Consider the following 14,203-nt stretch of genomic DNA (forward strand, 5'->3'; position numbering starts at 1 on the left):
ACAGAGTCGTACTTACTCTGGCCTAAAACCCAACTGCCTTAATACGAATCTGTCCTGGCCCACCTAAAGGCTTTAGTGTAATTAGTTTGATTCTAAATACACTAAGTATTTTACATATTTATATCAATAATTACAAAACTACCTGTGTAGTTTTACGAAATTTGTTTTGCGAACTTGAGCATGAGACTTCGTTTAAATTTCAATTATTAGTCACCCGTTGACCACGAACGCTGTAAAGAGTTCGAAACGTCGGGATGTATTATAAATTCAATATACGCGATATAATCCGTTTTCATAGTTTTATTTCAATTATTTAGTTATTTCCCAAAGGTTGTCTGGAAGAGATCGCTTTTTAGCGATAAGACCGCCCGTTGTTACCTGGTTCTATTTTTCCTTTACAATTTTTTTGTAGTTTTACTTGTATGTTAAATGTATAATTATTGGTGCAATGAAGAATATTTACTTACGTGCTAATGAAACAGATATATACCTATTTGGTGCCATACTCTTAATGTCAATCTTAATTAATTCAATGCCGAATTGGTGAATGCGAAAGATGCAGACATACAAATAAAAAACCGGCCAAGTGCGAGTCGGACTCGCGCACGAAGGGTTCCGTACCATTACGAAAGTAAACAGCAAAAAAATCACGTTTGTTGTATGGGAGCCCCATTCAAATATTTATATTATTCTGTTTTTAGTAGTGGCTGTTATAGCGGCAACAGAAATACATCATCTGTGAAAATTTCAACTGTCTAGCTATCACGGTTCATGAGATACAGCCTGGTGACAGACGGACAGACGGACAGCGGAGTCTCAGTAATAGGGTCCCGTTTTTACCCTTTGGGTACGGAACCCTAAAAACTTGACCACTTTTGAGCTTCATAGCGGCCGTACTTAATCATACTTACTTATTTTAATTAGTCCTCCAGTGTGATTGCGTCTAACTAAGAATAAATTATTAGAATCAGCTAAATATTCAATGTTATTTATTCAATTTACATTTTGTTAAGTTAGCTCTACACCGCCAATTAGAGTAGAAAAAAAATTCGCAAAACTTCTGAGGAAATAAATTATAGTTGGTCAAGCAAATCTTGTCAGTAGAAAAAGGCGGCAAATTTATAAAATGTAGGCGCGGGCGCGAAGGGATATCGTCCCATAGAAAATTTGAATTTCGCGCCTTTTTCTACTGACAAGATTTGCTTGACCAACTATAAGGTTTTTAAATGGTGAAAAAAAATTATACTCACTTTTCGACAGATGGTGCCTCCGATAATATACCTTCACTAAACAAGCACATCACGCAACACATATAAAAAACACTTGGTTCTGCACATAGTTATAAAATACAAATAAAAAGTAACACACTGACCCAGATATTTTAATGTTTTATCAAGCACGTACCGTCTATCATAAAACACCCAATATTTACTCAACTTTTTAAATTTCGAAACGGCGCGCTGGCGAAATGGCGCGAAAACTATGGTGAATCGATTATTTACGAATTTTCGAACAAAATTATTTACAGTTTTATTTTCTATATTTATTACGTAATATTATAGATTTTAATTTTAAAATTTTACTAATATGTATGTCGTAATGGATAAGATTGATAATAAAAAGTATGTCATTCGAATGCGGGTTGGATCGGGTTGGACTTTGTTGCGTAAAGTGACGCGTGCTCGCGACTCGACTGTGCCATAGAAACTGAAAGTGTCTGAGCCCCTCCCTGATGCTACCGGCGTTAGGTAATACCACATATTACCATATTACTCCCTGATCATAACTTGGTGCATCCAATGACTTCTCTTTACTTAAAACTATCAAATTAACATTTTGGCATGGCAAGGTTTGGCTGACCAAAACGCTTGTCCAATTATGTATTTGGATGCGTGGTTCGGTGAGCTCTCTGGGTAAGTACCTAACAATTTATTAGGTTCATAAATAAATATAAATACCTATCATAATACATAATGTCACACAACTTTTCGCTCCACGCTTAGGGCGGTTTCAGACTCGCGTTTTATATGGGCGTACGCGTACGCGCGTGTAAGCTCGTATAGACCAAATGCCTAATTTCAATTGAACTTAGTTATAATAGCAGTGTTTGACATGAATTTTAAGTTCTAAGCTGAGTTCCTCATAATAACTTCCTGTTTGATAATCCTCGTCCTGGCTGTGAGCTGCGTACATCTCGTGTTCTCAAACTTTCAATTCCTGCTCACCGCACTGGGTTTACGACGAACTTCTTTGTTGTCCAGGCAAGTCGTCTCTGGAATTCACTCCCTCTCAATATTGGACAAGCCTCGAGGCCCCCGAGCCCCGAGTAGGGCTACCAGATGTCAGGAATTTTCGCCTTTTGTCAGGAATGCGGACGGAATACAAAATTGTCAGAATTATTTGACTTTTTTTATTCGCATTTGCAATATAACATAATATAATTTTAATAACAAAACTTCCGTGAGACATAGACATATTAAATATATTAATAACCGATTCGCATTTCAGGAATTTTCGCAGGAAATTCAAAATTTGTATCTGGTATCCCTAATAGCCCCGAGCAAGTTAGCTTTCAAGCTGTTGCTATACGTACCTGCTGAAACAAGAGATCCAGTAGCGTCCTAGCGTCCATCATTATATATTATACTAGCGACCCGCCCCGGCTTCGCACGGATAGTTCAACTAATTTACACAAAACCTTTACACATTATACATACACAACTTCCTCTTGAATCACTATCTATTAAAAAACCCGCATCAAAATCCGTTACGTAGTTTTAAAGATCTAAGCAAGTAAGCATACATAAGGACAGACGGACAGACAGCTGAAAGAGACTGTTTTATACTATGTATGTAGTGATATTATGTGTGTATATATGTATGTATAAATTATATATATTCTAGTATTTTTATTTGTGTATTCTATAATGTAGATTATCAGAATTATTAGTTGTTCAGTTGTTTTCCATAGTTAAGTACGCCATTTGTACATTATTTTTGTTTTGTGCAATAAAGCTTAAATAAACAAATAAATAATATGCCAAAGAACAGCAACGAGCATGTGACATGCCCTTAACATCTCAAATCCAAATAAGTATCGAAATGCGTTAATTTTAATTTATGTACCTACATAATATACCTGCACTCACCTCCTAGTTATAGTTAAGTTTTAAGAAATACTTGCTGTGCCCTAACAGGGTTCATGTGTGAACTTACCCTAATGTAATATCTGTTTTGTACAATTAATTATGAATATGTGTCATGTAAACAATGCTTAATAACGCCTACACTAAGATCCTTCTACAGCGGTCAAAAGCACTGAAAGTTACGAAATGACATGCAAAAAGTCGTAAAATGCAGTCTGGTTTGACAATGGCCGAAATATCCAATTTTGAGTCCGGCGAGAATCCGAGAAAGGCAGGGCGCATTCCGAGGGACCACCGCCGCGCCCGCCGGGCGTTTACGTCGAACGTCGAGACTAGTTAATAATAAGGACTAATTAGGACCTTTATGGGGCCCACTGATAATTAGTCCGCCGGACGATATCAGCCTATCAGAACAAAGATTTGACAGTTCCGAACAACTGACAGGCCGATATCGTCCGGCGGACTGGTAATCAGTGGGCCCCTTTAGACTCTGTTGGGTGGTTCTATAAAGTTTAGAGCCACCCCACAGCCTCTTCTCTTTCCGCACAGACAAGGCAGCATTTTACTTACCTACCTAGAAAGCCGTGAAAAAGTGATATTAGAGAAATTCGATGTACTTATTATCACCCATTTGATATTCGAAATGAATAAAAATTAATATTTAATATTCAAGTAATAGGTACCATGCACGCAACTACAAGTTACAATGGAGGCATTGGTAGCCTAGCAGTTGCTAGCAGTAAACTTGCCAAGTGCGAGTCGGACTCGCCCACCGAGGGTTCCGTACTTTTTAGTATTTATTGTTGTAGCGGCAACAGAAATACATCATCTGTGTAAATTTCAACTGTCTAGCTATCACGGTTCATGAGATACAGCCTGGTGACAGACAGACGGACAGCGGAGTCTTAGTAATAGGGTTTTACCCTTTGGGTACGGAACCCTGAAAAAGGGTCTCCCTACCTGACTGCCGGGCCCGTCGCCCGCACACTTCATACCGCCCCCACTGTCACCTTTGATCCTGATCACCGTGTGATCACCCGTCCCCCGTCGCCCGCGGTCCATGGGAGTGGCACGTACGATTTTGTCAAGCTATAAAATCCCTGCTTTAAAAAAAAACGGATCCAAATCGGTACATCCGACAGACAAACACACATGCGGTCAAACTTATAAGTAACAACTCTTTTTTTGCGTTGGGGGTTAAAAATCCATATTTACCCTTTATAGGGCATAAGGGTGTCAGAAAAAACCTATGTAAAATTGAACCCTATCACTTTGGCATAAAGTTCAAAACACGGAGTAGGATGGAGATGGCAAGTGGGCGTTCCCGTCTATCCGACAGTTAGTAGCGACCGACTCACTTTATGCACAGACTATGCTCAGTTGTTGTGTAAACTTCATGCTCGAATGACATTCACGTAGTACGTACGCTCGTCTAACAAAAATTGATAATTAAATTTAAAATGCCGTATTGTGCAGTATTAAGCTGCAAAAATCACAGCGGTTTAAAAAATCTTTCACGTGGAGGTATTTCCTATCACCGGTGGTTATTTATTTAAATATAATCCAATAAATACGAAAAATCTGTTTATTTTGCATTATTTAGGAATGTTCGTTAAGTAAATCTATATTTTATCAGTTAGAACTTAGAGTTCACAATCCTTTGTCACGATTCTTTACGTTTATCTGGAATATTCGCTATCCTAAATGTCAAATAACTTCGCTACTCAGATGCTGCGCAATGTCGATATTTATATCGACAAAGTTAAAGTTACGATATTTCAAGTTTGATGTTTGGTTCGGTAATAAATTATTATTTTAGACACGTTTCTAATTATTACTTGGGATAATCAATGTCTTAGTAAATATGGCAGCTCTGCTCATCAAGCACTAAGTTAAGTCGGGGTCATTTCATGGCAACCTTTCAAACCTTCGTATTCCTTTACATACGTTTTTGTTTTTTACACCCATCATATTTTCATCGTTAATATAATTAGACCAGGGCCTTAATGCACTTATGCGTACAATGCATGCAATGTGCCATGAATAAACGTTTTATATTTTCTATTTCTTTATTATTAATTATTGTAGGTTACCACAAGATGCCGATATTAAAAATAAATGGATCAATGCTACTGGGCAAGAAAATTAGTTTCCGCAAAAATATAGCACCATTTGCTAGGAGCATTTCTTAGAGAAAGATTTCTGGGGATAAAATTGCCATACATCTCATCTAGCGTCCACACGCAACTTAGTTACTAATTTAGTAATTATTAGTGACATTCGGGCTCACTAAATTAATAAAAAGTGTTCCGTACCACGCAAACTAGCGTCAAATATTGGAATTTTCCCGCCCCCCTTCCTGATTTGATAGGTCACAATCTTACAATCAAATCAAGTGGGATCGATGAGCCAGTTTCATGTATGCTTTCACACCATACAATTAATTTGACAATTTAATCAGGTTGTCCCGTTTAGATTGGCCTTAAATGCTGCTACAAGTAAATATATTGTTAAAGACGAATACTTACCTATGTAAGTAATTGCAGATTTGTGATTACAAAATAACAGCAATACCGAGTTAATAGACCTTTAAAGAACTATGATTTTATCTGTTCGACTTTAAGATATATTTAATGTTCACATTAACAACCTAGTTGGTCAATTAATAAGAAACAAATTTCTAGTTAGATATTTGTTATACTGTACTACATATTATTTTTCATACAATCACGATTATCACTACCTATATTATAATCATAAATAAAGTATCATCTAAATGTGTTAAAACATACGGTAATGAAATATCAATACCTAACTGAACACACAAATATCGATAAAACACTCCGATTACACTGTCCCCTCCCTATATCGTCGAATGGAAAGAAGTTCCAACCGTTAGCTACTCGCAGGCGTGTAGAGATCTCGAAAGCACCAGTGTAACGTGACCGTGAGATCCGTAACAAACCATGCGTAATTAGACCTTACTTATACTGGTTTTTTAGCCCTTTTCTCGCCTGTAATAAGTAAGTGATTTTAAAATTATATAAAATAACGCCATCTGGTGTTGAGTAGTTGTATTAGGTGAACGTTGAGCGAGCTTTTGTGAGATGAATGAGATAATGAAAGAGTCGTATGTCATATAGCTTTGACATTATATTTTAAACCGTCACTCATGTAGCCTACAGTTGATATTCGTTCGAGAAATGTCCACCGGTAATAACCTTTTGGTATGGAAAGTTGCTACGAATCAGAGCAATTTTGTAAGTGTGTGACATATTTTAACGTGGTTATGAATGTGTGAGTTTAGCGACACTGGTTTTCATACTAAATAGGAGTCATTTCACATCCACTAGTTTATTAATTCGTGGTTCAAAATCAGGTGGGAATATATTTCCTCCACCTTATAAAGGCTTAACTATAAATAAAAATGACACATACAAGTGGAAACAAATGGGTAATGGTGTATATTTATTTCCCATTTAATTTTGTTGTCGAACATCAGGCGGAACCCGGGATTTAAAAGCTAATGAAAAAATTGTTATTACTAAAAATATGTAATTAAATCAAATTAAACCCACTGTAAGTCATACTAACATTAAACAATTTTTTTTTATTCAGTTTTTATAGAGGCTTTGGACACTCTAGGTGAACATGTCAGCCTCATGGGTGCTTTCATAGTTCCCTACTCAAGGGAGAGGAAACCATAAAATAAAGTTTTAGGGTAATTATTTAATGTATAAAATATTTTGAATTCTTCTTTTTTAACATAAAAATTATTGTCTCCAATAAATATATGGGGCATTTTCTATGAAAAGGGACCTTATTGTCGATGGCGCTTACGCCGCACGCACAGCGTAGCGCGGCATTGTATTTATATGGGAGCATCGTTTATAATGGCGTAAGCGCCATAGACAATAGGTCCCTTTTTATAGAAAATACTACATATTGTTTTTAATCCTCATCTTCAAGGTCCTCCACCTTCTTTTGAACAGCCGTTGAGGGATTCAGCATCAGGCCACTTATTAAATCAGATACTTTATTTACTGCAGCAAATTCTAGAAGTCTACTCCACTCTTTAGATGTACAATTAAGAGCCAGCTTTGAGACACACTGTTCTTTCAGATCATCCATTAAGTAGTATGAAGCTAGCAATAGTAGGGGCTCAAGGCCTTTATCAGGCAAAGTGCGGAGGTACATGTAATCCTTCAAGTGCTGGAGGGTCTGCCGAGTGACTCCTTCTATCTGGACACAGCCCTCCGTTGCCTCCTTCCACTCTTTCCTTAACATTGCTCGGAACACATCGCTATGGGCCGCTAAATATGCCCTATGGACTGCCACACTTCCATCAAGCGCACTCAAGTTAAAGTCAGTAAAATCAATGTCATTATAAAAATTCGTTAGGAATGACTCTTCAACCTTGTTTGCAGTGATATTAATATTCCAAAGGCTTGTGTACACATCATTTAAGTATACATCACAAATTAGTCTCCCTCCAATCAGCTTATATTGATCATTGCAAATCCATTCTGAATAACTTGGTTCATCTGCTTCTTGACAAGATACTTTTACTTTGATTTTACCATATTTAGCTTTTTCATGATTCAGTGCTAAAATACTACAATTAAGAGGTTTTTGTCTTTTATTATAATCAAATTTCACATCTACCATAGCCAATTCATTCACATTGAAACCAGTAATTATTTTTTCCATATAAGGATTTTCATGTTCATGAAAAATGTTTACTATACATGTAAGTTTCAAAAATGAACCTATCTGTTGTTCTTTAACGTTTCTGAAACAGATAAAATTGTTTTTATATATGATTTCATTTCATACATTTCATTTCTTTTATTCAGTCTCAATTTACATTGTATATGAATATAAACTATAATTTACTACAATTTAAAATTAAATTAATAACTACCTAAACATAGAGTATAAAAATTAAACTAACCTAAAACATTGTAATTAGATTATTATTTTAAGTTAGTCTAAGATTTTGCATGCCATATTGTGGTAGACCATACATGCATGTAACACTTAATAGCTACACTATGTACCTATAACATCCCAATGACATGTAACCATAACAACTGTGTATATTCAAGCGAAATAAATAAATTGAATTGAATTGAATTGAATTGAATTAAAATTAAAAATAAAACTTAAATATTATCGTGCAACTATATATATACAACTATCTTACACGACTTAATAATATTTACAGAGATATTGATATATTTGGTGTTTGTTTTTTATTCTCAGTGCAAAATATATCCCACTAGCTGTTGCCCGCGACTTCGTCTGCATGGACTTAGTAACCCCAGCTAGAGTAAGAATAGCGCCTGGAGAAAGTCTTATAGCAATTATTCAATTTGAGCATATTATGCACACAAATTAGCAGACACTTCATTAATTATCTCAATTCCACCCCGCTTTTTACTTTCTTAAGGGATGGTTTTCGGGATAAAAACTATCCTATCTCCTTCTCAGGGACTCAACCTATCTCTATGCCAAATTTCATCTAAATCGATTCAGCGGTTTAAGCGTGAAGAGGGAACACACAGACAGACAGACTTTCGCATTTATAATATTAGTATGGATATTAGTATGGATAGTATGGATTTAATGTGCAGCTTTATTTGTATTCTCGGTGGAACGATTCAACTCCGTTATAGAATAATTATTAAACGAGTATGAAATGTGTGTATAAAGTTATACAAGGACCAAGAGGTGATTCCTCTTAAAGCCCAGTCACTTGTGCAGTTTTGAATAATTCAAAATTCGATTTGAAAGGAACTCAGGACTGACGAACGAGATATTGTGTATAAAAGATAGGTACTTACACTGCTATGGGCATGATGTATACGTGATGTATACTGATAAATAGGAGTCAGTCCTCTAATAACCAATGTACTTTGTAGAAAAAAGTACAAAATAATAGTATTTTCTTCAACTTTCAATCAAGTCAACTACTTACTAAAAATATCAGTTTACAGTACACAGTACCACATAATAAATGGAAATTAGTACTACTGTACAGAAAAAAAGAAACTTCCTACAATACCAACAAAACCTAAGTTGGTTTGGTTTATGGTGGGCTACAAACAAACTTAACAAAGGCTACAAACATGGTTACATGGCTAAATCTACTTGACCAATCATATTGTCGCATTGCATAGACATAGTATAGTAGTTATAGACATGAAACCCAGCTGGGGTAAGAGAAAGACATATTCATGTATTGGCAGGTTAATGTATGGCAGCATAATCCTTTTTCTCTTTCACTCTTATAAATTTCGCCATCGCCTCCTACCTATCTGCCATAACCCGACTATGAAAAAAAACCCGGTCGGTGATAAGGACAAAGCATGGCACTATTTTCTCTTTCCTCTTATATGAATCGCAATAAGACTATCTTTCTCTATCAAAGAGTGTCAGGCCCTTGTCGCATTGCATATGTTCTGTCCCTCACGGGCACATGCGGTAGGCCACTTCTATAGGATCCTACTACTATCTATGGGGACGAATCCTGCTGTCCCTTTCTTAAGGTCGTAACACACCATCGCACCGCACCGCGACCTTGGAGCAGTTCTAGAGCCCGCTCCAGACTACGCGAGTGTGGAGTCGATTTCACTTATTAGCGAACTAGACTCCACACTGGCGTTCGCGGCTTCGCGCCGTGATTCGCGCATGAGTGTGGAGGGCCCTATAAAAATAAACAACGTAGGTAAGTATTTCAAGAAGATAGTAGTTTTTGCGACTGCATTGCTACAAAGAGTCTCCCTGATATTCTTTAAAAGTATTTTAAAAGCTTTCATTAGAATGACGTTTTGTATTGGTTATCGATTGGATGCCTACCTATTTTATGAAATATTTCGTGGAAAAAAACAAACAAAACCATTTCGATCCAACATTTTATTTGTCGCACATTTGACAAAATATTCCGCCGTCTATCTGCACAGATAAATAATCTTATATACAATCATTTTACAGTTCGAAACTGTCTAATAGTTATTACCTAGTCTCTCTAGATCCTACCATGTACATGACAATATCAATTTCGCTGTCACAATCAAATATGCTACCTGCGTTTCGCTTACATAATTTGTGAAAAATGTCGGTTTCTAGGATTATACAATAATGTAAGTCCATGGGGTTAATTTTATTATTAACCATGAATAGTAAAATAATAAACAAACTTGCATTAGTCGAAAGTGTACTTTTCAACATTTGTAAAGCTATAGCCGGTCAAACAACTTTGTCAGTAGAAAAAGGCGCGAAATTCAAATTTTCTATGGGGTGATTACTCTTCGCGCCTACATTTTTTAAATTTGCCTCTCTCTCTACTGACGGAAATGGCTTGACAGACTTTAAGTCAAAAGGTTTATTCTAATTTGGCATTTCAGAGATTTAATTAGAAATGACGAGATGAAATCTGAAAAGGGTTATTTCCATTACTACCAAGTGTTGACTGATGTCACTTTATCTTTCGTGTCGCATTTTCTGCGCGATTGTCATCTACTTCTCTTACACAAAATAAATTAGAAAAAAAAGGAATACGAGTAGAATACTCATACCCAACTATGGTGTTACCCCGTTTTTTTTTTAGATTAAAATTTTTATAACCTCAAAAGTAATGGTAACTTTTTTCTCTAAAATTCAATCTGAGTAAACTATAAACTATGCACTGAATTATAGTGTCGTTTACATATTATTTGTATCGCATTATTAGATATCATAGTAAAAGGTAATCGAAGAAAAAGAAGAAGGTAATTACCGCTACTTTTGAAGTTTTTTTTTTTACGAAAAAAAAAACGGAGTATAGTCCCGGGCCGCAAGATGAATATGCTTAAAGGTGACGTTCGGACGGCAAGGTATGTGTGTTATGTATCACCAGGTTCACCTTTCGGGCCACCTAAAAAAGTCCTGCGGTCCGCAAGTTGGAGAATGTATTTATCAACGCAACTTGTGTTTTTTTTTTTTCAGTAATATGCTGTAAACATTTTCTGAAAAAAGTAATAACGGGAATAACCCAACAGAATACTAGCTTTTTTTTACAAGCAAATTTAAAACCTAGCAGCGTTCCTAACACCGTTATGGATATGTCCTTAATTATTATTTTTTTATAAGGATTTGTGCGGTATCTCCTTTTATTATTTTAAGATTAAAATTGCAACACTTCTGACACATATCAACATCCTTAATGTTACTAATCTGATCAAAATAACCTTAGAACAATTAATGCAAAAATATGTGAGAATTGTGTAGAATAGATTAATTTTCAAATATTATATTGTAATATTTGTTTATTTATTTGAAAAACAGGTATCTCCATTCCAATATATAGGTACGAATAGTACGAAATTGTTCGGTGTTACAAAAATAGTGAATGCTGTAAGTACAAAAATAATTCTCGTCAGTTAAATGTCATATTTTTGCATATCATAACAAAATATTTTAGTATTTATTTACAGAGAAAATTAAAATAAAACTAAATTTTTGACTAGAAATGATAAAAAGGTCATTGATTAAATCTTAATCGTAAATGAAAATTGTTTGAAATAACAAGTTATGTGAAAATCTGAAAATACATTTCAATATCAATGTACAGTTGACTCGAATAGTTTTATATGATATAATTCGCATATGTTCTAAGTTATTTCATTGGGACAATAATAATTAGGTAAGGCCTTTACTAATATTAAGCATTTTAAAATATGTTTTAATTGATGATATGGCATGAATCTATACATACAATAGTTGATTCTGTGCGTTCGTTTCTATATAATATATTAACAAGCTACCATCAAAACTATACTCTATACTCCACTGAATTTTATTTACAATATATTTTCGTTCGCGGTTCGCGACATTCGGTCGCGTTGATTTGAGTAATGTCAACATTTTTTTTAAACTGCCATTTGCCTACAAAACCCTAAAAAGGTTGTAAACCAGCACAAAACTCAACAGATGGCGCTAATGACACGCTTGACAGCGCCCTCTTTAGTGAGCCATGGACAATTTTTAACCCCAAAATAAAGCAACTGTAAAAGGCCAATTCGAGTTTTAATATTCGATCTCATTCCGATATGATACTGATCTGTCAGTGTCACAAGTGACGTTTCTAGTTGAAGAAATGTCACTTTGACACTGACAGATCAGTATCATATCGGAATGAGATCGAACAACTAAAACTCGAATTGGCCTATAAAACTTGTACGAATTAATAGAAATGTACGTAAACTTCTTTCAATTGTTATGCTGTGGCAATTCGCAACCTTATATTAAAGATCAATCGATATCGAATCGATAGTTAGTTAATAATGTTGCTAAAGTAATTTGTTTATAACTTACTAGCTTTTGCCCGCGACTTCGTATGCGTGGACTAAGTAACAGCAGCTAAAGTAAGTATAGCGCCTGAAAAAATTCTCATAGCAATAATTCAATTTGAGCATATTATGCACACAAATTAGCAGGCACTTCATTAATTATCTCAATTCCACCCCGCTTTTTACTTTCTTAAGGGATGATTTTCGGGATAAAAACTAGCCTATGTCCTTCTCAGGGACTCAACCTATCTGTATGCCAAATTTCATCTAGATCGATTCAGCGGTTTAAGCGTGAAGAGGGAACACACAGACAGACAGACAGACAGACTTTCGCATTTATAATATTAGTATGGATAACAGTACTAAAATAAGGACATTGACCCGCCTGTTCCTATCTCTATCGCACGCGTGTAATTATATTGATGATGCCGGCGGTCAATGCCAGTGGGAGAGTGAGACAGTAATATAACTATGCGCGTACGATAGAGATAGGAACAGGCGGGTCAATGTCCTTATTTTAGTACTGTTATAAGTTATAAACAAATATTTGAGTCTTAAAAGCGACCAAGCTATGAGGCAATCTAATGTGTCAATTATTTTTATTTAAAAATGAATTAAAATAAATTTCTATGCTAGACTATTCTAACAACTAGGGTTGCCACCCATACTATAATATATAGTATCGTACTATATTTTAGTCACTATATATTATACAAAAACAATATAGTACGAAAAATACTATATTTTCATCACTCAAGAATGGGGTATACAAATGTCACCGATATCGCATCGTATGCGACTTGGATTTTTAATTCGCCTCAAATCGGAACCTTTTTTTTTTTAATTTCCCAGTAAATACTATATTTTTTCAATATTCTGACAAAAATATTATATGTGTATAGAAAAAAGGTGGCAACCCTACTAACAACATCTATTGTACTGAGAATAATGGGTTGTAAAATGTAGGGCTATTTGACCATCATAAATGGGGTATTAAAGACCCACGCTTGAGCTAAGTCGAAAACAAAACTCAACTCGTTCAATCTGATAAGAAGCGTATACAGATATGTAAAATATTATACCAATCTGAAATTTAAATCAGTGAATAACAAAACAAATTGGGATTATATTTGCGAATCTGGATACGCTTTATGAGCATTTCCTGTACAAGTTTAAACAAAGAAGTTCAATGCTCAGAAGTTGAGTCCCCGGCAAGCTCAGTCTAATTTCACCTTCCCATACAAACGGAGTTCCGTTCTCATTTTAAAACTACGTGTTCCAGTTTATAAAACAAACGAAATAGAGCAAAAACAAGTTTTGTATGAAAAACGTAAATTCCCTGTATTTTTTTAACTATGGTATCTGAAGCTACATAAACTAATTTCAGACATAGATATACCTTATCCTATTGTAAGTACACAGTTTCAGAGCAATCTAGCTAGTCGTTTTAAAATGAGAGCGGAACTACGTTTGTATGGAGAACCGAGCTTGCCGGGGACCCCTAAGTGCATAATATAGACTTTCAGTTGCCACCAACGTAGCATTAATAAAAAATTGTTTTTCGTCACTTGGGACCTCATCATATGTGACGTTTTCAACCAAAAGGTACCACATTGTAGGTTGTTGATAAGATTGATTTCAAATTGAAGCTATATGGAAATAGCGCCTTATTGACAACCGACAATAAGTACCCTTTTGATTGAGAATGGCATATATTTTGGTTAT

At 35.3% G+C, this 14,203-nt stretch overlaps 2 protein-coding genes across 2 annotated transcripts in view; both read right to left on the bottom strand.

Moving 5' to 3' along the window:
• Window positions 1–4,208, bottom strand: part of LOC134749677 (uncharacterized) — a 71,582-nt gene extending 67,374 nt beyond the window's left edge. Inside the window, exons 1-2 of the mRNA XM_063684695.1 lie at window positions 4,112–4,208; window positions 1,251–1,267 (exon numbers count right to left, since the gene is read on the bottom strand). Of these exons, the coding sequence (XP_063540765.1) occupies window positions 1,251–1,267; window positions 4,112–4,208 (114 nt within the window). The remainder of the gene's footprint in view (window positions 1–1,250; window positions 1,268–4,111) is intronic.
• A 2,517-nt stretch (window positions 4,209–6,725) lies between these two features.
• On the bottom strand, window positions 6,726–9,293 carry LOC134749455 (uncharacterized). The gene is made up of 2 exons (XM_063684386.1): window positions 8,993–9,293; window positions 6,726–7,938 (listed from the first exon to the last, which is right to left on the bottom strand). Exons 1-2 carry the CDS (start codon window positions 9,004–9,006, stop codon window positions 7,098–7,100), a joined length of 855 nt encoding a protein of 284 aa, XP_063540456.1. The 5' UTR covers window positions 9,007–9,293; the 3' UTR covers window positions 6,726–7,097.
• Between the last annotated feature and the right edge of the window lie 4,910 nt (window positions 9,294–14,203).

The sequence above is a fragment of the Cydia strobilella genome, chromosome 18, assembly GCF_947568885.1.
Source record: "Cydia strobilella chromosome 18, ilCydStro3.1, whole genome shotgun sequence".
Lineage (NCBI taxonomy): Eukaryota > Metazoa > Arthropoda > Insecta > Lepidoptera > Tortricidae > Cydia > Cydia strobilella.